The sequence below is a fragment of the Geotrypetes seraphini genome, chromosome 1 (genome assembly GCF_902459505.1).
Source record: "Geotrypetes seraphini chromosome 1, aGeoSer1.1, whole genome shotgun sequence".
NCBI lineage: Eukaryota > Metazoa > Chordata > Amphibia > Gymnophiona > Dermophiidae > Geotrypetes > Geotrypetes seraphini.
Window position 1 is genome coordinate 51,491,629 of NC_047084.1, and position 22,130 is coordinate 51,513,758.

A 22,130-nucleotide genomic window follows, 5' to 3' on the forward strand; every position below is an offset into this window, starting at 1 on the left:
AAAACCATATTTAACTCCTAGGAACTTTACTAAACACTTACAAGGATAAGCGAGAAGAAAAGTTGCTCCTAGGGTTAAAGTTTCATTTCGCATAACAATAAATAATTTCCTCTGCTCCTGTGAAGTTCTGATGACGTCAGGGAACAACCACACTTTTTTACCATAGAACAAGGATTGAGAGTTACGAAACCCAACAGAAGGTAACAAATAATCTCTGTAAATGGTTGAGATCCTTGCCCAACAAACAGAGAGAAAAGTCTGAAACAAATATAGCCATTTAGGCAATATTATCATCTTTAGCAGACTTATATGACCTGATAAAGACAAGGGAAGGTCCTTCCAGTTCTCCAATTGCGCTCTTGTTTTTTGCAGTAATTTCTCTATGTTCAACTTATACAAGTTTGAAGTGTGCATTGTTACAAACACTCCCAAATAAACAAATGAGCCCTCTGCCCATCTCAAAGGGAAATGATCATCCCACTGAGTCTGCACCGCCAGAGAAGAGGGCAGCGCTTCCGATTTCCCATAATTCAATTTAAAGCCTGCATAATCTCCGTATTCCTTGATCACTTCCAACAATGCGGCCAAGGAATTTTTAGAATCCGCTAATTACACAAGCAAATCATCGGCAAAAGCCATTTTAAAGGAAGACGATCCTATCTGAATTCCCCTGATTGCGGGCATATTATGTATATCCCTAATAAGAGAGTCAAGAGTGAGGACAAATAACAGAGGAAAAAGGGGGCATCCCTGTCTTGTACCCCTACAGATTGGAAAACACTGATTCATAATCGTGAAGCACAATTTTAGGTTGTAGAGAGGTATACAGTGTCCTAATTACTGACACAAAGAACCCATCAAAACCATAGACGGCTAATGCAGCATATAGGAAATCCCACATAACTCTATCAAATGTTTTTTCAGCATCAAAGCTCATCAATACCGATGTCCATATGGGTCCTCTGTTCCAGTGATAGGAGAAGCTTCCTTACATTTTTCGCTATGGTTCTGCTCTTAAATCCAACCTGTGACTCATGTATAAGCTCCAACAGCACTTTTTGCCATTCGATTGACTAAAATTTTGGCTAACAGCTTCAGCTCTGTGTTAAGCAGTGAGATTGGTCTATAAGACTCTGCTAATTCAGGATCTCACTGGGGCTTAGGGAGCACCAACACTCGAGCCACATTCATACATTCTGGCAGAGCCTCTGCATTGATCAAGACATTGAACAAGGAAGTTATCGGTGGGACTATCTCCTCACCTACAATTTTGTAAAATTTGGCACGCATGCCATCCTCTCCAGGTGCTTTCATCAAGGGACTATGGGATATTGCTCAGTAGATGTCTTCAGGTGATATGGGAGCATGCAAACATTCCCCGTCAGTGGTAGTGATATGGGGCAATTGCAAATTGTCTAAATATAGCGAGGCCTGCATTCCATCAGCTGGCGGTGAGCCATACAGCTTACTCTAGTAGTTATAGAATATCTCACAGATAACCAGATTAGTATTAATTCTAGCTCTGTGGTCATTTTTCACAGTCAGCAGCCTTTTTGGGTTGAACTTCGCAGTCACCAGGTGAACCAGAAGTCGACCCCCTTTGCTGCCAAATCTATACAATCTATATTTATAGTAAGCTTCACTGGGAAGACACGTGTTGGTTCGCAAACCACCAAAAGGTAATTCTACCACATATAGCCTGGCCATCCCAGCCACTGACCAGACCTTTGGTGGGCCCAGTACCCCCCCAAAAAACCTACACAACCCCCCAAATAATCATAGGGTGAGAAATCTCCAGATCCCCCAACTTCTCCCCCCTCCAAGCCCTTCCCCCATCCTCCCTCCCCCTGAAAATCCCCCTCCCCTCTCCTCGCTGTGGGCCTAACCATCCAAGCCCTAGGACCCATCCGAATAAGTGATTACCTATCTGGCCCTCTACCCCAACTACAATTCCATTAAACTTGCACCAATGTCCATTTCCCCCCCTCATACCCACCCTGTATCCCAACCGGCCATTCACTCACCCCCTGAAGCTTTTACACCAACCAATCATCCATACCCCATATTCCAACAACTCTCAGACTCCCCACAGTTATGGGACTACATGCAAGCCATTACAAGCATAACAGCAGTCCTCAGCAGTCACTATCCAGCACTTCATGTGGATAAAGTTGATGCCTGCTACGTTCGCAGTCCCGCACTTAGTCTTTGACGCTTCCACCTGGTCTGCAGTGTTCGCTCCCATTCTACCGCTGAACTCTGTGACTTCTCTGGCAAGTTAGGTGCCACCAGAGAAGCCAAGGCTTTCTAAGCCTTGTCTAATGTGTGGATTTTCTTAGTGGTCGATCCCACTTTAAGTGCCATCACAAAGAGGTAGAGACACCTATAGTGGAGCCCCTCCTTTCTCATTTAGGCGGTAACTGGTTGCATGTCTTTACGCTTCTGAAATTTGCCTGCTGCAATGTCCTGATAAACTTCCACTTTAAGAACATAAGAAATGCCTGCACCGGATCAGACCTGGGATCCATCCAGTCCGGTGATCCGCACACGCGGAGGCTCAGCCAGGCATACCCTGGCGAATACATTAGTCACTCGTATCCCTCAATGTGTCCCGCAAGAAGATGTGCGTCCAGTTTTTCCTTAAATCTTAGAATGGTGGTTTCCTTCACCAGCTCTTCTGGGAGAGAGTTCCAGGTGTTCACCACTCACTGTGTGAAGCAGAATTTTCTGACATTTGTCCTGCCATCTATAGTCCCGCATCCGCCGTGCTGCATAGAAGATTTTTTCTTTAAGTTTAAAGCTGGCTAAGCATAACACAAGTCCCTTGCCAGATTAGCCTGTGGTCATCCAAGTGCTCAATGGGCCCTTTCAATTTCAATGTTTGGTATTGGACTTTCTGGGCCCCAGGCCTTTAGCAAGATATCTGAGCAGATGGTGAGTACTACTTGCCTCGCGTTTTGAAATTCAACTGTCTAAGGCAGCTCTCGTAATTGCAAGTTACACCGACGTGTGAAGTTTTCTAAATCTTCGATCTTATCCCGTAGCACCATTTCCCCAGAATGCAGAGTATCCATCTCTTGCTGCATCTTTATTATCTCTTCTGTAATACTGTCCATGTGGGTCTCCACTTCATCTTGGCATCGGGTAAGATCTACCAGCTCTTTTTTTAAATCCTCCATTGCCCTTGTGATATCATGACTCATTGTGTGCATTTCAAATTTTAATTTCCAGCAGTAAGTCCTTAAATGCACTGGTTGACTCACTCTGACCTCCACAGGTAATCACTACTTTTTCCGGCAAAAATGCCACCTGTGCTCCCACCGTTCTTGTAGCCTCCGCCATCTTGTCCTGAGGCACCGGGCTTGAGCATGAGTCTTTCTGTGGACCCTGCTTGCTCCCTGCATACCGGTAGCTGTCCAATTTTTTCCCGGTCGTCATTGCTGAGGTACGGTTTCAATCTCCGCCGTTCATCGGGGGTAAGTGGTACTAATTCAGGTGGTTAGCATTAATTAAGATACAGCTCTGACAGAGCTCTGTTCATAGGCGTCCAGCCATGACAGTGACATCATTTCCTCCTAAGTCTCTTTCACTATTTCAATGATTATATTCTGGCTTGAGTACTGTGGGTTTAGCATAGGGAATCAGACTGAAAATTCTGAATCCACAGGGCCAACTTTGATACACAATTAAATCTGAATTTTCAGTTTTGGCTGAAACCAGGTAATGCGTTTTGGCCAAAAGCTTTCAGATAGTTTTGGTCAGCCTCTAACCAAAGACACTAACCACGCTTGAGAATCATACAGAATGCTGCCGTTCGCCTCATCTACGATCTTAAAAAATCAGATCATGTAAGCCCTTATTACAGAAAACTGCACTGGCTGCCGATGGAGGCAAGGATCATCTTCAAATTTGCTTGCTTCTGCTTCAAAACCTTAACAGGCTCTTCCCCTATCTACCTGTCAGAACATTTTGAATTCTCAGGTCCCTCCCGCACACGTAATGCCTATCTGTTTGCTTTCCCATCCTTAAAGGGCTGCATCTACAAGAGATTCCTTGATAGATCTCTGTCATTCCAAGCAGGCAAATGGAATAAATGTCTAACCACCCTCATTTCAAATTCACCTTCCTACCAAACTTTCAGGAAATCAATTAAAACCTATCTCTTTGATAAATTTCTCTGACTCCCTCCCTGCCTTGTATCCCTGCCATGCTTCTGGATATACCTGACTAATCCCAACTGCTAAGCTAATCTGAATGTCTGTGTACAGTCTCTTCCTCTGTAAACCGCTCTGAACTGTTGTGGTACTGCGGTATACAAAAATAAAGTTATTATTATTATTTAGTAGCTGTCTCCAGACCATCTTGTTTATATCTTTTTTGAAGGCGTGGTATTCAGATTTGTACACAGTATTATAAATGGTGTTTCACAATAGACTTATACACTGGGCTGTGGAGTTGGAGTCAGTAAAAATCTACCAACCCCAATAATAATAACAATAATAATTTATTTTCTTATATGCTGCCCCACCAGCTGTTCTGGGCGGTTCACAACAGTAAGACTGAACATTTCAGTTAGTAATACAATTTCTAAAAACAACTATCTTAACTACTACATCGTTAAATACATCATCAGATAAAAATATATTTAAAATATAAAACATGATAAAAAATACATTTGAAATGCAGAACCTAAAAAGAACACATCTTGAAGTCTCAACAATCTTGTTTATCGACTAGATAAGTTTTCAATAATTTCCTAAATGAAAGATAAGAATAGGCTTGAACAATCAGCAGAATCATCCAGGAGTTTGTCTTCCCCGCCTGATAATGCAACTCTAACTTCAAAACTATACATCATAAATATACAGCAAATTTTCTTTATATCTTTGTCCTGGATTCAAAGTTATGTTTACCAGTACTTTAGATCTAGAACAAAAAAGATAATGTCTCATATTAGTAGGACTCAGAATTGGAGCTACAGTCCAAATTTGATAGTAGAAAATTAGAGGAGTCCGAGTCAGTTTGGTGTACCAACTCCTCAACCCTGATTATATAAAAGCATTATCCTCTCCTGTTTCCTGCTGGCCAGTCCTCGGTGTCAGGTCAAAAGTGCGCCGGGACAAAGGCGCGCCCAGACAATTGAGCGCAGCGCAGAGGTGCGCGCCGCTCAAAATTACTGTTTTTAGGGCTCCGACGGGGGGGGGGCATGGGGGGGAACCCCCCCCCACTTTACTTATTAGACATCGCGCCGCGTTGTGGGGGGTGTGGGGGGTTCTAACCCCCCACATTTTACTGAAAACTTCACTTTTTCCCTGTTTTTAGGAAAAAAGTTCAGTTTACAGTAAAATGTGGAGGGTTACAACCCCCCAAACCCCCATAATGCCGGCGCGATGTCTATTAAGTAAACTGGGGGGGGGTTTCCCCAACAAAACCCCCGTCGGAGCCCCTAAAAACTGTAATTTAGAGCGGCGCGGCGGCACGCGCTTTTGTCTTTTGCGCCGTTGTCTATGAACCCCAGTCCTCTCCCTATGCACCCAAGCATCCTTCTGGCTTTTGCTGTCACTTTGCAACCTATTTGGTCACCTTAAGATCATTAGATACAAATCACACACCCCAAGTCCTACTCCCCTTTCTGCACTGAAGAAAAGAGAAGCACTTAATTGCAACCATGTGCTTAGCTGTTTATTTTAAATCACCTTTGATAAACACCGCCTGTCTTTTACTCAGCCCTACATTTGAAGGGGAATTGGGAGCTGATGTTGACAGGAGTCTCTGCTTGTTTTCATAAAACATAATCACCACTTACTGTAAGTTGCTACAGGCTGTTAGCACTAACATCTGCCAAAGATAATAAATGAATGTTTGTACTCCATTTATATTTCACATAGGTCAGTGAGATGCCAGCACAAAATTATGGTAAGAATCAGCTCACCTGTAAACACCATCATAAACCTTAAAAACTAACATGTCTTCTGCAATGAAACAGAAGTGAGAATTTATAATGTTATTCCTACATATTTATTTTAAAACGTCAGCTGAATTGTTTATAATCACTTTTGATGAAATTAATATTTTGTTGGACTGGAGGGGTAGTTGGGGGAAGAAGTAAGAAAATTGTATTGATGCTTTCATCCTCCTAATCTTGGATTCTTAACTCTTAGGAACATGTTTATTGCAAGTGAACTAACTAACTTTTACTATATTACATACAAAACATACATTTCTACAATATAATTAGATATGTAGAAATGACTATCATGCACCTAATCTGTTATCAAAAAGGGAGCATCATCATGCATTTTACTTACCCAGCGGAAATCTTTCCCATCAAATTTGCGAGCATTTGTAAACAGCACAGTCCGAGCTGGCATGTTAATTCCCATAGAAAATGTTTCAGTTGCAAATAAAGCCTAGAAGAGAAATGATCAAATAAAGGTGAAGCTGAGAGAGAGATGCTTTATAAAAACAATCAGGAGCTACTAAAAATTGTTATACTAAGGCATGTCAAAAATAACCCATAATTCTTCAATTCAGAGTCATATTTAATTTTTAATCAAAACTGGAGAGGGTGGTGTGGGGGAACACTACAAAAACCTGCTTGCTTGCACATTTTTTTAAATCATTCATCTTCTGCCAAAAGGTTTCATTTCCTGAAACTTCTGAAAAGAAAAAAAAAACTCCACAGAAATAACTGTAAAAAGCCATGCAAAATACATTATGGGATTTGTGTCATATTCTTACATTTAGTACTCAAAAGCAAAAACTCCCGAAAGCTTTATTATGCTCTTGTTTGGGTATTTTGTTTCTGAGAAAAAAACATACTAATTTGAAGCTATGAAACAAAACAAAATTGCCAATCTTTAAACTCTTTTTGCTCTACTTTTGAGCAAACTTAAATCTGCCCCCAGTATCCAGCCAGCTGCAATGCTGCCAGTGACTCAAGCATGAGATTTCACAGATGTTATACTGATGACATGAGTCGATGAAATCTTGCTCTGAGTCACTAACTTTAATGTAAGCTCTTATTACATTAAACAAATCCACACCATCATCATCTCAACAGCCAGGAACCAACGTGACAACTACTTAAGGTAGATTACAGGACAGCCACAGCCCTTATCAAGCTTGTAAAGCGGGTTTTATTACTTGACTGAATATACATATACATACCCCTTTTTTAAAAAGTGAGCCACAGAAGTTTGCATATTGAGTTACACCAATGAACAAATAGCAATAAATGATACATTTATGACTAACCATTAAAATAATGATTTTTCTGAGAGATCACAAGTCATTTTGATAATGAAACAGCGTGCAAGAATTTAAGAGCAAATGGGATGCCCATGTGGGATCCCTTAGAGGGTTAAGCCAAGGGAACCTGTCACCAAGAGTGGGATCCCTAGGATAGTAGACTTGGGGGTGGGTCAGTAGAGTGGGCAGATCTGATGGGCTATGGCCCTTATCTGCCGTCATCTTCTATGTTTCTATGATGTGGAACATATGCATACAACTGTATCAGCAGAAGCTTGACTGAGAAGGGTAAATAGAATTTTAGTTTGAAAAATGTACATACCTTTATTAATCCCTCTGAGAAAAGAATTTCTATGGTTTCTTTTAAAATGGGAAGCAAACCTCCATGATGGATTCCAATTCCTCTCTTCAGAAGAGGTAGCACATGTTCAACCTGCCAATGTAATGAAAGGCATAGTTAGTGGAAACAAATCTGTATAGGTCCCAGCCTTTCTACAATAATAGAATGCTACTGACTTTCAAACAGCCTCAAATGAAGATGCATAAAGATACTACCATATAAAACAATCAGAGCAGAACCCTCTGCTAAGAATGTATATTCTTGCAACTGAAAGACATAAGCTAGTTCCAGAAACAGTTTTTTTTTTCAGACTGGTTAGCAAGTCAGAGTCAAAAAGTTCATCAAATGCACAGGTCTAATTAGTCAAAATGGAGGTAAATGAGGATACTTTCTTAGTTAAGAACAAAATTGAGTGAAGGATATAGCAATTTACTGGATAACTGTTTCATGAGAGAAAAATATAATACCAAAATTCAGGAAAGTATGGAACAAATATGCAGCTGCAGAGGATGAAGCAACATGAAGGAAAAAGGGATGAATTAGCCGAGCTTTATGATTCTTAGTTCCTCTCATATTTTGAGTTTCTCTGTTTCTTGCTCTCCATCCTGTTTTAAGGGTTGGATATGAAATTTCTTCCAAAACTGAACCCTGTAAGATGTTTTCTGTGGACAGCGGAGTTCATCTCTGCCTTCTGCCTCTAGGTTATGTTGTGCTCCTTCAGAAAACCAACGAAAGTCCAATAAGGGCCAAGTCTTCCATGATATGCTATAATTTATGTATTTAAAAATTTGTATCCTGCACATCCAACATACATAAATTAACAGACAAACAGAAAATCAATGGTACTCTTTCTATATAACACCACCATTCAATGCAAGTCACAAAAGTGCAAAAAGAAACCAAAACCCCAAAATTACATGCATTATTAAGAAAATCAAAACATTCAATATCTTTTATATCTCAATAGGCAATGCATTCCAACATATTGGCCCTTGTACGGTCAACATGGTTTTACGAAAACCTGCGAGTCTAACCATGTTCATAGACGGTACTTCCAGATACATCTTATCCACGGACCATAACATCTGTGTTGGTTGATAAGAATGCAACTCAGCACCATTGGACAATTGTCACTTAAAAATTAGAAACAGAATCTTAAATTCCACCCGTGAGCCAATTGGCAGCAAATTCCGTAAGATTGGGGTGATATGTTCAAACTTCAAAGCCTTCATAATAATTCATACAGTGGCATTTTGAGCAACTTGCAAAGTCTGCAAAACTTGTTTTTTGGGGGAGTGAAGGAAGTGCAGCAAGCCACTACGAGGCTTACCACCAGTATAGACTTGATTATGGGATCAAGCAACATTACTTTTCATTGCAGCTACCCCAGATATGTACTCCTGCAAATTTAATGAGCTTACTCATTGCAGTCCACAGCTGAGCTACTACTACTTATCATTTCTATAGCACTGCCAGACATACGCAGTGCTGTACATTAAACATGTAAGAGAGAATCCCTGCTCGATACAGCTTACAATCTACCGTATTTCCCCACATATAGGCTGTTCCCTTGTATAGGCCGCATAAAATGAATATACGAGTTTAAAAACTGGTAGATAAGCCGCCCCATTGTATTAGCTGCAGCTTATCTACCAGTAACTGGGGCGGCCTATACAATTAAAAAAAAATCATCCCATCCACCCCCTTACTCTCCTCGCTGGACGGCCTCGAATCGTTGCCTCTTCGAATCACGGCCAGTGGTGTAGGGCAGGAGAGATCTTTTTGATCTCCAGCCTGGCCCTGCGCTGCTTTCTGCATGGCTTCGCGTCAGTTCTCGCGGGACTATCAAAGCAGCATACAATTAACCCCTAAAAAATCCAAGCAACACCCTGAAACAGCCTTTTGATTGGATGACACCAACTTTTTCTTTTTAAAAAAAGCAGATCTCGCTCGCATATTGGTTGCTCAGGTGAACTGCCACATTGTTGTCTTTTTAACATCTTCCCTCCTACCTCATGCCTTAATTTTTTTTTTTTCCAATTCCATTGGTGGAACCTGATGTTTTGTCATTGCCGCGACTCGCTCAGATTGGCTGGAATGCTTAGTCCTTGTCAAAGGCTGCAGGAAACCCTGTGGGCTGCCGGGCTAGCTGTGCATAAGGGGGTAGGAGTCTTGTGCCATTTCTGTAGTGCGGTGGTAATGCGGCATCAGAGGTGGGTACCATATACTGAGAAATTTAAAGATGGCGGCCCGGTGAGTTTAGTGTGGCTATCTGCTGCTTCCGCCACAAGAAATGATGCGAAGCCATGCAGAAAGAAGCGCGGGGCTGGGCTGGAGATCGAAAAGATCTCTCCTGCTGCACCGCTGGCTGTGATTCGAAGAGGCAGCGATTTGAGGCGTCCAGTGAGGGAGGTAAGGGGGGGGGTGATGATTTTTTAAAATTGTATAGGCCGCCCCAGTTTTACAAGCTGCACCCATTGGGCCAGATTGCAAAACCCATATATAAGCTGCGGCCTATATATGGGGAAATACAGTAATAGGGTTTACAATCAGGACAAATAGGGTTTAGAGAATTTCTCATAAAGGGAATGATAAGAGATATTGGTAAGAGGTCGGAGTAAAAGCAGTCTTTAAAAAAGTGGACTTCTAGCCTAGATTTGAACACTGTAAGACTGAGCTTGACATACTGACCCAGGCTGAAGAACAAGGACCAGGACTTTTTCTGGATCCCTACAACTGTGAGCTCTAATTCTAGCCATTAGATATCATTGCAGTTGAACGATTGGAAATTTTTCTTCTCCTCTTTTCAGGTTCTGTAACTACTGACTTTGGCTGCCTGAGTAGTGAAAGACCTGACTCCGGAACTGAACCCCAGTCCTCCATATGGCAAGACATAGTAATTGTCAGTGAGCCCCAGACTGGCCCCCACTTCAAGAGTTTTACATTTTGCAGCCTTGTCTCTCCATCTATATTATGGACATGAGTTTGTATGCTGGTTAAATATTAAGTCTGAAGTGAAATATGAGAGTCCTGCATATGCACAGGGCAGAAATAAGATCTGGAAGACTGCTCAACAAATGTAAAATATTTGTTTTTCTATTACAAATGAAAAAAATTCACAGAAAAATAGGAAATTAGCACAAGTATAAAAAATTATCAAAGTGGGATATAACCTTTCAGAAAAACATGAATTAAAAAAAAAAAAAAATAAACAGAAGAGCACTCAGCCAGACAGTACTAGTAGACAGGAGAAGCTAATACTTGTTTTTCTTCTAGAAATATTAGCCACTTTATGGCATTAAGGAATACATGATGAAATATTTATAAGGACAATAACTATATACCCTTTCATGTCACCAAGTTGAACAAGATTCTTCCCTACAATCAGAAAGAGAGCTCCCCCTGCTGCTGTGATAGGGATAAACTATGCCACAACTGCAAGAAGCAAATAGCTTCTTGCTGCATTAGAACACAAACTGCTGTAAAATATATCAGAAACCTGGGCTAACCTTCAAATCAGAAATGAAATTAAAACACAGCCCTTTCTTGCATGCTCACCTGTGGAAGTTTCTTGTCCTCATCAGACAGGCAGTCAATTGCATTATTAAACACCTCCTCAACCATTTTTTTTTTCTTCATCTGAAAGGAAAATCAGAAATACAGAACTATTAGTACTGTAAACCACTTTGATACAAAGTTGAAAAGCAGTATAACAGAAAGTATAATAAACTAAAATGTGTTCTTACAAGAAACTAATGTCCCTGATGATGAAACTAATGTCCCTGATGAGGATATTTAATAGGGCATCCGAATGGCAGATGAAATTTAATACAAACATAAAGTGATGCAAATTGGGAAAAATAATCCAAATCATAGTTATCAGATGCTAGGGTCTACCTTTTGCAGGGAGATTGTAGATGCCTTTCAAGAGGCTCTGCTCAGACAAATGGTGATAGAACCCATGAGGGAAAAAGCGATACTGGATCTGGTCCTCACAAATGGGGAGAGTATCTCAAATGTTTCAAGTGGATGTCCACCTGGAAAGAGGCAATCATCAAACGGTCTGATCTGATATAACTGCTAAAGTGGAGGGTGGCCACACAAAATTCAAAGTCCTAGATTTCATATGTACGGACTTTAGTAAAATGGGAAAATACCTGAAGAAAGAGCTGTTAGGATGGGAGGACATAAGGGAAATGGAAAAACAGTGGTCTAACCTGAAAGGAGCAATAAAAATGACTAGTGACCTTTATGTGAGGAAAATAAATAAAAACAAGAGAAAAAAGAAACTGATATGGTTCTCCAAACGATTGGTGGAGAAAATAATGGGCAATAGAGTTGGCGTTCATGAAATATTAAAAAAACCCTCAAGAAAAATACAGAAAGGTCTATCCAGTGAAACTGAAAAGCCAAGAGAGAGATATACAGAGAATCTCGGAGAGAGCGGGAACTCGAAGGCCTTGAGCATGCGCAGATGCTCAAGGCCCAGTAAAAAGGACTGTAGATCTTCGGGCACTGGCATGTCCTGTGTGTTGGTGCCGGGTGCCAGATGGAGGGTAAGTGAAGTGTTCGGGTGGGTGGGGGGTGCCGTTTTGCGGCGGGGGGGAAGTGCCGGATCATTGGGAGGGGGCGATCGTGGGGGAGGCGCTCGTACATCGAGGCAAGCTCGGTTTGCGAGGCACCAATTCTGCAAATGTTTTGCTCGTCTTGCAAAACACTCGCAAACCGGTGCACTCGTAAACTGAGGTACCACTGTATCTGGCAAAAGCACAAGCGGAAGAGCAAATGGCCAGAAATGTAAAAATGGGAGACAAATTTTTTTCAGATATATTAGTGAACGGAGCAAGATGAAAATGGAATTGTGAGACTAATGCTATGAACCAATAGGTGGAGAGTGATGAGGAAAAAGCAAACATACTTAACACATACTTCTTTTTTGTTAAATTATTTATTCGTTTTTAAACTTTCATCAAGTGTACAGAAATCATAATAAACACTATTAATTAGATCACTTGAACATCTTATCATTGTATCTTATAAACATAAATGCAACCCTCCCTCCACCTTCCCTCTAAGCCCAATATTCATTAAAAGATCATAAACCCTCCCATTAAACCCTTCCACTCTTTCATCCCTAAGTGGTGTATAATTAATAGAAAAATGGTATTTAATCATGACAAAAAGATGTTAATGGCTCCCATATTTTTGTAAAACTTTTATACTTTCCATTCTGTACCGCCAGTGATCTTTCCATTCTATATAAGTGACACAACGAATTCCATCAGAAATTAAAATTAAGTCTACATACTTCTGTTCTGTGTTCATGGAAGAAAATCCTGGAGGAAGACCAATATAGTCTAGCAAAGTTACACACAAAAATGGAGTAGACACCAAGCCATTCATGAAAGAAAGTTTTTATGAACAACTTGAAAAATTTAAGGTAGACAAAGCAAGGGGACTGGAGGGGTTCCATTTCAGGATATTGAGGAAGCTCAGAGTGGCTCTGGCAGGTCCTATTAAAGATTTGTTCAACAAATCTTTGGAGTGGTTCCTGGGATTGGAGAAGAGTGGATGTGGACCCTATTCACAAAAGTGGTCACAGAGATGAAGCTGGAAACTACAGTCCAGTAAGCCTCACTTCGGTTATTGGAAAAATAATGGAAGGCAACATGGCTTTATTAAAGGTAAATCGTGTCAAGCGAATTAGATTGAATTTTTTGACTGGGTGACCAGAGAATTGGATCAAGGACATATGCTAGATGTAATTTACTTAGATTTCAACAAAGCCGTTGGCATGGTTCCTCATAAGAGGATCTTGAACAAAACTGACGGGCTGCAATTAGGACCCAAAGTGGTGAACTAGATTAGAAACTGGTTGACGGACAGATGCCAAAGGGTGGTGGTTAATGGAATTCGCTCGGAGGAAGGAAAGGTGAGTGGTGGAGTCTCTTGAGGATTAATGCTGGGGCCAATCTTGTTCAATAAGTTTGTGAGCGACATTGCCGAAGAGTTAGAAAGAAAAGTTTGCCTTTTTGCGGATGATACCAAGATTTGTAACAGAGTAGACACCAAGGAGGGAATGGAAAACATGAAAAAGTTAGAGGAATATCTAACTTATATCTAATATCTGGCAACTAAAATTCAATGCAAAAAAAGTGCAGAGTAATGCATTTGGGGATTAGAAATCAAAAGGAGCCATATGTGTTGGGAAGTGAGAGGCTAATATGCACAGATAGGGAGAGGGGCTTTGGGGTGATAGTGTCCGAAGATCTAAAGGCAAAGAAGCAGTGTGACAAGACAGTGGTGGTTGCCAGAAGGATGCTAGGCTGAAGAGAGAGAGGCGTGACCAGTAGAAAAGTGTTGATGCTCCTGTACTTGGAGTACTGTGTTCAGTTTTGGAGACTGTATCTGGCAAAGAACATAAGAAAACTTGAAGTGGTCCAAAGAAATGCAATGAAAATTGTAGAAGGTTTGCACCAAAAGACATATGAGAGACTGGAAGCCCTGAATATGTATACTCTAGAGCAGGGGTGTCCAAAAGGTCGATCGCAATCGATCAGTAGATCACAAAGGCAATGTGAGTCGATCGCAAAGCCCAACCCGGGCTCCGCGATAAACTCGCGTTGTCTTTGCATTCTCCCTGCTCCCTGACACCACAACAGGCCAGCAGCGACTACAGACGCGATGGGCATGCCAGCCTTCCCCCTCCCCCTCCCAACATCAATCGCTGCCTGGCTAGCCCGGAACTTCCTATCCAACGTCAGAATTGACGTCAGGGAGAAGGCTGCTGGCCTGTTCCCAAACGTCGGCGTCAGCTTGGGGGGGGGGGTCTGTTCCCAAACGTCGGCGGTAGCTGGGGACCTGTTCCCAGACATTGGCAGTGGCTTGGGAGCCTGTTCCCAGACGACAGCCCCGGTGGTGGCTTGGGGAGACTGAAAGACAGGGAGGCAGAACAGGGAGACAGAAAGAAAGAAAGGGGGGGCATGGAGACAGAAAGAGAGAAAAAAAAGAAAGGGGGCAGGGAGACAGAAAGAAAGGGGAGGGGGCAGGGAGAGAGGACGAAAAAGTTGGACTCATGGAAGGATAGAGATGTTGGTTGGTGAATGGAATGAGGTCTGGAGGAGACGAAGCATGCAGGAGGCAGAAAGAAGGGAAGAAATATTGGATGCACAGTCAGAAGAAGAAAGTGCAACCAGACACACATGAAATCACCAGCCAACAAAGGTAGGAAAAATGATTTTATTTTCAATTTAGTGATCAAAATGTGTTCGTTTTGAGAATTTACACCTGCTGTCTATATTTTGCACTATGGCCCCCTTTTACTAAACCGCAGTAGCGGATTTTAGCGCAACGAGCCTATGAGCATCGAGAGCAGCGCGGGGCACTCAGCACAGCTCCCTGCGCTAAAAAACGCTATTGCGGTTTAGTAAAAAGGGAGAGGGTATATTTGTCTATTTTTGTATAGTTGTTACTGAGATGACATTGCATATTTTAAAGTTATCTGCCTTGACCTCTTTGAAAAACCCCCAAATATAAATGATAATTAACATTTTCTCTGCATACAGTGTGCTTTGTGTTTTTTAAAAATTTTATTGTTGGTAGATCATTTTGACTTGGTCTTTTTAAAAGTAGCTCGCAAGCCAAAAAAGTGTGGGCACCCCTGCTCTAGAGTAAAGGAGGGACAAGGAAGATGATTCAGACATTCAAATACTTGAAAGGTATTAATATAAAACAAAATCTTTTCCAGAGAAAGGAAAATGGCAAACCAGAGGGCATAATTTGAGGTTGAGGGGTGATAGACTCAAGAGTAATATTAGGAAATTCTTCTTTACAGAGAGGGTGGCTGATGCCTAGAATACACTCTCGAGGGAGATGGTGGAGAGGAAATCGATGACAGTTAAAAAAAGCATGAGATAAACACAGAAGATATCTAATCAAAAAATAATGGGTATATATAGAAGAACTAAGGCCAGTACTAAATAAACTGATGTCGGAGGGAAGCCTTCTGGGTCAGCCGAGGATCCCAGTTACTTAAATAATTCTCCTTCCAGCAGGGCTGCTCCTTCCTGTTTTCAACGGCACTTGTCTGCAGGCAAGCGTGTAGCAGCTCTTGAACAAGCGTGTAGTGGCTCTTGCTGATTCAGAAGCCAAGATGATGCTTCTGGGTCAGCCACGTGTGATGTGTAAGAGCCGCTGCATGCATGCCTGCAAACATGTGCCGCTAAAGCAAGAAGGAGCAGTCCAGCTGGAAAGAGGACTGTTGAGGTAACTGGGATCCTTGGCTGACTCTGAAGACTTCCCTCCGACGTCAGCTCTAACATCGAAGCGAAGCCTTCCGGGTTGGCTTCGGCAGAGGGGGGCATGCCCAGCTGGATGGCCCTGAAGAGAACAAGGGAGAGAGGAGAGAACGTGGGACAAAGGGAGAAAGGAGGGGGGAAAGAGTGTATTGGGACATGGGAGGGGCACAAATTTGGGACAAAGGCTGGGAAGGGGACACAAACTCAGGAAACAGAAGGAAGGGAGGGGGGCATGAACTTGGAACAAAAGGGAGGGAGGGAATAGAATGGGAGAATTGTTGGGCATGAGTGTGTGAGTGAGAGGGAAAGAGATGGTGAACAAGTTTCAAGTTTTATTTGAGTTTGATGAATCACTTATTTAGTTTTACTAAGCGAAGTATAAAATTAATAAAAATATAAACATATATTTAGACATACATGGGGAAAGGAAGAAAGAGGAAAACTGAAGGGAGAGAGGAGTGAGTTACAGATACATGGAGAAGAGAAGGATGAGAGGGAGAAATGTTGGATATGGTGGTGGAGAAGGAAAAGAGGGACAGATTGAAGGGGATGCAAGGGGATGGAATGTTGGACATAGTGATGGAGAGGTGTGGCAAGGTGCTGGAGAGGGGTGATAGAAGGAGAAATGGGCATGAGTTGGTGGGCAATGGTGAAAAATGCTGCACAAGATCTGGGGGATGAGAGAGGGAGAAATGTTGGATGTGGCAATAGAGGGAATGGGAGAGATGCACCCTGGATCTCTCTCTTTCCCCACTCCCTATACACAGGGGGAAGGGATCATAGAAATGGTGTACATCATAGAATGGGAACAGGGAAAATACTAGAAAGCACAGTTACTTACCGTAACAGGTGTTATCCAGGGACAGCAGGCAGATATTCTTAACGCATGGGTGACATCACCGACAGAGCCCCGGTACGGACACTTAACTAGAAAGTTCTAGTTGGCCGCACCGCGCATGCGCGAGTGCCTTCCCGCCCGACGGAGGAGTGCGCGGTCCCCAGTTAAGATAAGCCAGCTAAGAAGCCAACCCGGGGAGGTGGGTGGGACGTAAGAATATCTGCCTGCTGTCCCTGGATAACACCTGTTACGGTAAGTAACTGTGCTTTATCCCAGGACAAGCAGGCAGCATATTCTTAACGCATGGGTGACCTCAAAGCGAACAGAGAGGGAGGAGGGATAGTTGGCCATTAGGAAAATAAATTATGTAACACAGATTGGACGAAGTGTCCATCCTGTCTGGAGAAGGTATCCAGACAGTAGTGAGTAGTGAACGTGTGAACTGAGGACCAAGTGGCAGCCTTGCAGATTTCCTTGATGGGCGTGGAACGGAGGAAAGCCACAAAAGCAGCCATAGCTCGGACCCTGTGGGCCGTGACAGCACCTTCCAGTGAGAGACCGGCCCGAGCATAACAGAACGCAATGCAGGCAGCAAGCCAGTTGGAAAGCGTCCGTTTAGAGACAGGACGACCTAGACGGTTAGGGTCGAAGGACAGAAAGAGCTGAGGGGACGAGCGGTGAGCCCTGGTATGGTCAAGGTAGTATGCAAGGGCACGCTTACAGTCCAGTGCGTGCAACGCCTGTTCCCCAGGATGAGAATGGGGCTTAGGGAAAAAGACAGGCAACACAATGGACTGGTTGAGGTGGAAGTCCGAGACCACCTTGGGAAGGAATTTAGGATGGGTACGCAGAACTACCTTGTCATGGTGAAAAACAGTGAAAGGTGGGTCGGCAACCAGTGCATGCAGCTCACTAACCCTCCTGGCAGAGGTGATGGCAATGAGGAAAAGCACCTTCCACGTAAGAAATTTGAGCGAAGTTGTGGCAAGAGGCTCAAAAGGAGGTTTCATGAGGGCGGATAAAACCACATTCAGGTCCCAGACGACTGGAGGAGGCTTCAGCGGTGGTTTGACATTGAAGAGGCCTCTCATGAACCGGGAAACCAGGGGATGAGCCGTGAGAGGTTTTCCGAGGATAGGCTCATGAAACGCAGTGATGGCACTGAGGTGGACTCTGACTGAGGTAGACTTGAGGCCAGCGTCGGACAGAGAGAGCAAATAGTCCAGTACAGTTTCCACCGCCAATGAGGTGGGATCGTGGTGATGTAGGAGACACCAAGAGGAGAACCGGGTCCACTTCTGATGGTAACATTGGAGGGTGGCCAGTTTCCTGGAGGCGTCTAAAATACGACGGACAGGCTGAGACAGATTGTCTGGAGAGGTCAGCCCGAGAGAAACCAAGCTGTCAGGTGAAGCGAGGACAGATTGGGATGCAGTAGAGACTGATGCTGCTGTGTAAGTAGAGTAGGAAACACAGGAAGAGGAATGGGCTCCCTGGAGCTGAGCTGGAGCAGGAGGGAGAACCAGTGTTGGCGAGGCCACCGAGGGGCGATGAGAATCATGGTGGCTCTGTCTCTGCGGAGTTTGAATAACGTCCGCAACATCAGAGGCAGTGGAGGGAAGGAATAGAGGAACCGATCCGTCCAGTTGAGCAGGAATGCATCCGGGGCCAGACGATGAGGAGAGAAGAGTCTGGAGCAGAACTGGGGCAGCTGATGGTTGTGAGGAGCTGCAAAGAGGTCCACCTGAGGAGTGCCCCACCGAGCGAAGATGGAGCGGAGTGTGGGAGGATCCAGAGTCCACTCGTGAGGTTGAAGGATGCGGCTGAGATTGTCGGCCAGGGAGTTCTGTTCGCCCTGGATATAGACAGCCTTGAGGAAGAGACTGTGGGCCCTGGCCCAGGTCCTTATGCGGATGGCCTCCTGAAAGAGGAGGGGAGATCCGGTGCCGCCTTGCTTGTTTATGTAGTACATGGCGACTTGGTTGTCTGTGCACAGGAGAAGAACCTGAGGGCAGAGAAGGTGCTGGAAGGCCTTGAGAGCATAGAACATGGCCCTGAGTTCCAGGAAATTGATGTGATGTTGACGCTCCTGATGGGTCCAGAGTCCCTGGGTGCGAAGATCTCCCAGGTGAGCTCCCCATGCATAGGGGGAGGCATCTGCAGTTATGATCATGGAATGAGGTGGTAGATGAAAGAGTAGACCCCTTGAAAGATTGGAGGAGTTCAACCACCATTGAAGAGATTGCTGAAGAGACGATGTCACAGAGATGGGATGAGAAAGAGGATCCGTGGTCTGTGACCATTGGTTGGCTAGAGTCCACTGAGGTGTCCGGAGGTGGAGTCGCGCCAGAGGAAGCACATGGACCGTCGAGGCCATGTGGCCCAGGAGGACCATCATCTGCCGAGCTGAAATGGAGTGATGAAGGAGCACCTGACGGCAGAGGTGGAGCAGGGTTCGTTGGCGGTCGGAGGGGAGAAACGCCCTCATTAGAGTGGTGTCGAGAACGGCTCCAATGAACTGAAGTCGCTGTGTGGGAAGCAGATGCGACTTGGGGTAGTTGATCTCGAACCCCAGGAGATGGAGGAAGGAGATGGTGTGTTGAGTGGCTTGTAGCACAAGTGGAGACGTAGGTGGTTTCACCAACCAATCGTCCAAGTAGGGGAACACCTGGAGGTTGTGAGACCTGAGAAAGGCCGCCACCACAATAAGGCACTTGGTGAACACCCTGGGCGATGATGCGAGGCCAAAGGGTAGCACTTTGTACTGATAGTGGCGGTGCTGTATCTGAAATCGGAGGTAGCGACGTGAAGTCAGATGGATTGGAATGTGAGTGTAGGCCTCTTTGAGGTCTAGGGAACATAGCCAGTCGTGTTGAGAGAGAAGAGGGTAAAGCGTGGCAAGGGAGAGCATTCTGAACTTTTCCTTGACCAGACACTTGTTGAGGACCCGGAGATCGAGGATGGGACGGAGGCCTCCTGTCTTCTTGGGAACCAGGAAGTAGCGGGAGTAGAATCCCTGACCCCTTTGGTCTGGGGGTACCTCTTCAATGGCGTTGAGAAGAAGGAGGGAGTGGACCTCCCTCAGGAGGAGGGAGGATTGGGAGGAGTGGAAAGCAGACTCTTTTGGAGGACTGTCTGGTGGAAGAGTCTGAAAGTTGAGAGGATAGCCGTGGCGAATGATGTTGAGGACCCACTGGTCTGATGTGATGACCTCCCAACGGCTGAGGAAAAATTGGAGGCGTCCTCCGATAGGCTGAGGAAGAGGCAATGATGGTGGGAGACTGGCCATGCCCTGGAGAAAAGAGTCAAAAGGGCTAAGATGGTTTTGACGGAGGTAGAGGCTTGGCAGGTTGGTGAGACTGTGAGCGAGCCTGAGATTGATGCTGTTGACGAGGTCGACGAGGTTGCTGAGGCGGCGGGTTGAGAGGTCTGGCCGAGAACCTGCGCTGGTAGGAAGACTGCTGTCTGTAGGGGCGAGCAGGTGGAGTCTTCTTTTTAGGTTTCACCAGAGTATCCCACCTGGTCTCGTGTGCCGAGAGTTTCTGGGTTGTTGAGTCCAGGGACTCCCCGAAGAGTTCATCACCAAGACAAGGTGCATTAGCCAAGCAGTCTTGGTGGTTAATGTCGAGGTCAGAAACCCTCAGCCAGGCCAGACGCCGCATGGCAACAGCCATGGCAGATGCTTGAGAAGTCAGCTCAAACGAGTCATAGATGGAGCGAACCATGAATTTCCGGAGTTGGAGCAGACTGGAAATTTGCTGTTGGAAGAGGGGGACCTTACGTTCAGGAATGTATTTCTGTAAGGAGGAGAGTTGTTGCACTAGATGCTTCATGTAGAAGGAGAAGTGAAAGGTGTAATTATTTGCCCTGTTGGCCAGCATCGCATTCTGGAAAAGGCGCTTGCCAAATTTATCCATAGTTTTTCCCTCTCTGCCAGGAGGGGTGGAGGCATAGACACTGGAGCCCTGAGTTTTCTTTAAGGTGGACTCTACCAGGAGAGATTCATGGGGCAATTGAGGTTTGTCAAACCCTGGGATCGGAATGACCCGGTACAAGCTATCCAGTTTGCGAGGGGCCCCGGGGACAGTGAGGGGGTTCTCCCAGTTTTTATAAAAAGTTTCCCGTAGGATGTCGTGGACGGGTAACTTCAGAAATTCCTTGGGAGGTTGCTCAAAGTCTAGGGCATTGAGAAAAGCCTGGGACTTTTTAGAGTCGGATTCTAAGGGAATGGAAAGAGCCGTCGACATCTCCCTGAGGAATTTGGTGAAAGAGGACTGTTCGGGTTTTGAACCGGTATCAGCCACCGAGGGTTCCTCGTCTGTCGATGAAGCGTCTTCCTCGGTACCGTGCGGGGATTCTTCCCATAAGTCCGGGTCCCTGATGTCGGGATGCACACGGCGGGACATCGGTGTGGAGGGCTCGGCATGGCGGGTCTTGGAGAGAGACTTGCCGGAGCGTACTGAGGCGGTACCGGGAGAGGAAGACCGGTGCCATTCCTGGTACCGGGAAGGGTCGGTATCAGAGCGGGCCTGTACCGTAGGTAGGGAACGGTGTGGTTCAGCCGAGAGCACCGGCATGGAAGTGTTAAGCGGTACCGAGGGGGTCGACACCGATGGGATCGTGCGAGGCTCGGACCGGTCCGGTACCGGAAGGTGTGGGGCCAACATCGCCGGCAACAGTTGATGGAGTTGCTGCTGCAGCTGTTCTTGCAATTGGGCTTGGAGTATGGCCGCGATGCGGTCGTCCAGGGGAGGCACCGGTACCGCTTTTTTCTTCTTCGGTACCATAGGTGCCGCTCTACGCTCCGGCGATGAGGAGGCCGATGATGAGGCACTCACCGATATTGGAGCGGAGCGTTTGCGGGATCGGTGCGGTGCCGGGAGGACCGGCGTCGCAGCTGTGGCAGGAGGGCGCTCAAGGGAAGTGGAAGGCTTCTAGCCAGCTTACCTGGGGCCAGCGACCCCGAAGAAGGATCCGGTGGCGTCTAAGTAGTCGGTGCCGACTTTTGAGGTGCCGTCGACGTCGCGGCAGGTTCCATGGCAGATCCGGTACCAAAAAGAATATTTTGCTGGATCTGCCTATTTTTTTAATGTGTACTTTTTAAGAGTAGCACAGCGGGTGCAGTTGTCAGCCCGATGCTCCGGACCCAAGCACTGCAAGCACCAATTGTGCGGGTCGGTGAGAGAGATCGGGTGTGCACACCGCTGGCACTTCTTAAAGCCCGGTTGAGGGGGCATGAAGGGAAACACGGCCTCCGCAAAATCGAAGCCGGAAGCCTGTATGGTGGCAACAGGCCCCGCCGGGGCCGGCCTGAAAAAATAAAGAAAACTCAGCGAGTTTTTTTTTTTTTTTAAATAAAAGAAAAGTAACCCGAAGGGAAAAAAGAGATAAAAAAATGAAAAAT

General features: G+C 45.0%; 1 protein-coding gene across 1 annotated transcript in view; it reads right to left on the reverse strand.

The window, feature by feature from the left end:
* Positions 1 to 22,130, reverse strand: part of MTREX (Mtr4 exosome RNA helicase) — a 311,801-nt gene that overhangs the window by 174,210 nt on the left and 115,461 nt on the right. The window contains exons 12-14 of the mRNA XM_033931296.1: positions 11,150 to 11,224; positions 7,574 to 7,684; positions 6,309 to 6,410 (exon numbers count right to left, since the gene is read on the reverse strand). Coding sequence (XP_033787187.1) covers positions 6,309 to 6,410; positions 7,574 to 7,684; positions 11,150 to 11,224 — 288 coding nt within the window. The remainder of the gene's footprint in view (positions 1 to 6,308; positions 6,411 to 7,573; positions 7,685 to 11,149; positions 11,225 to 22,130) is intronic.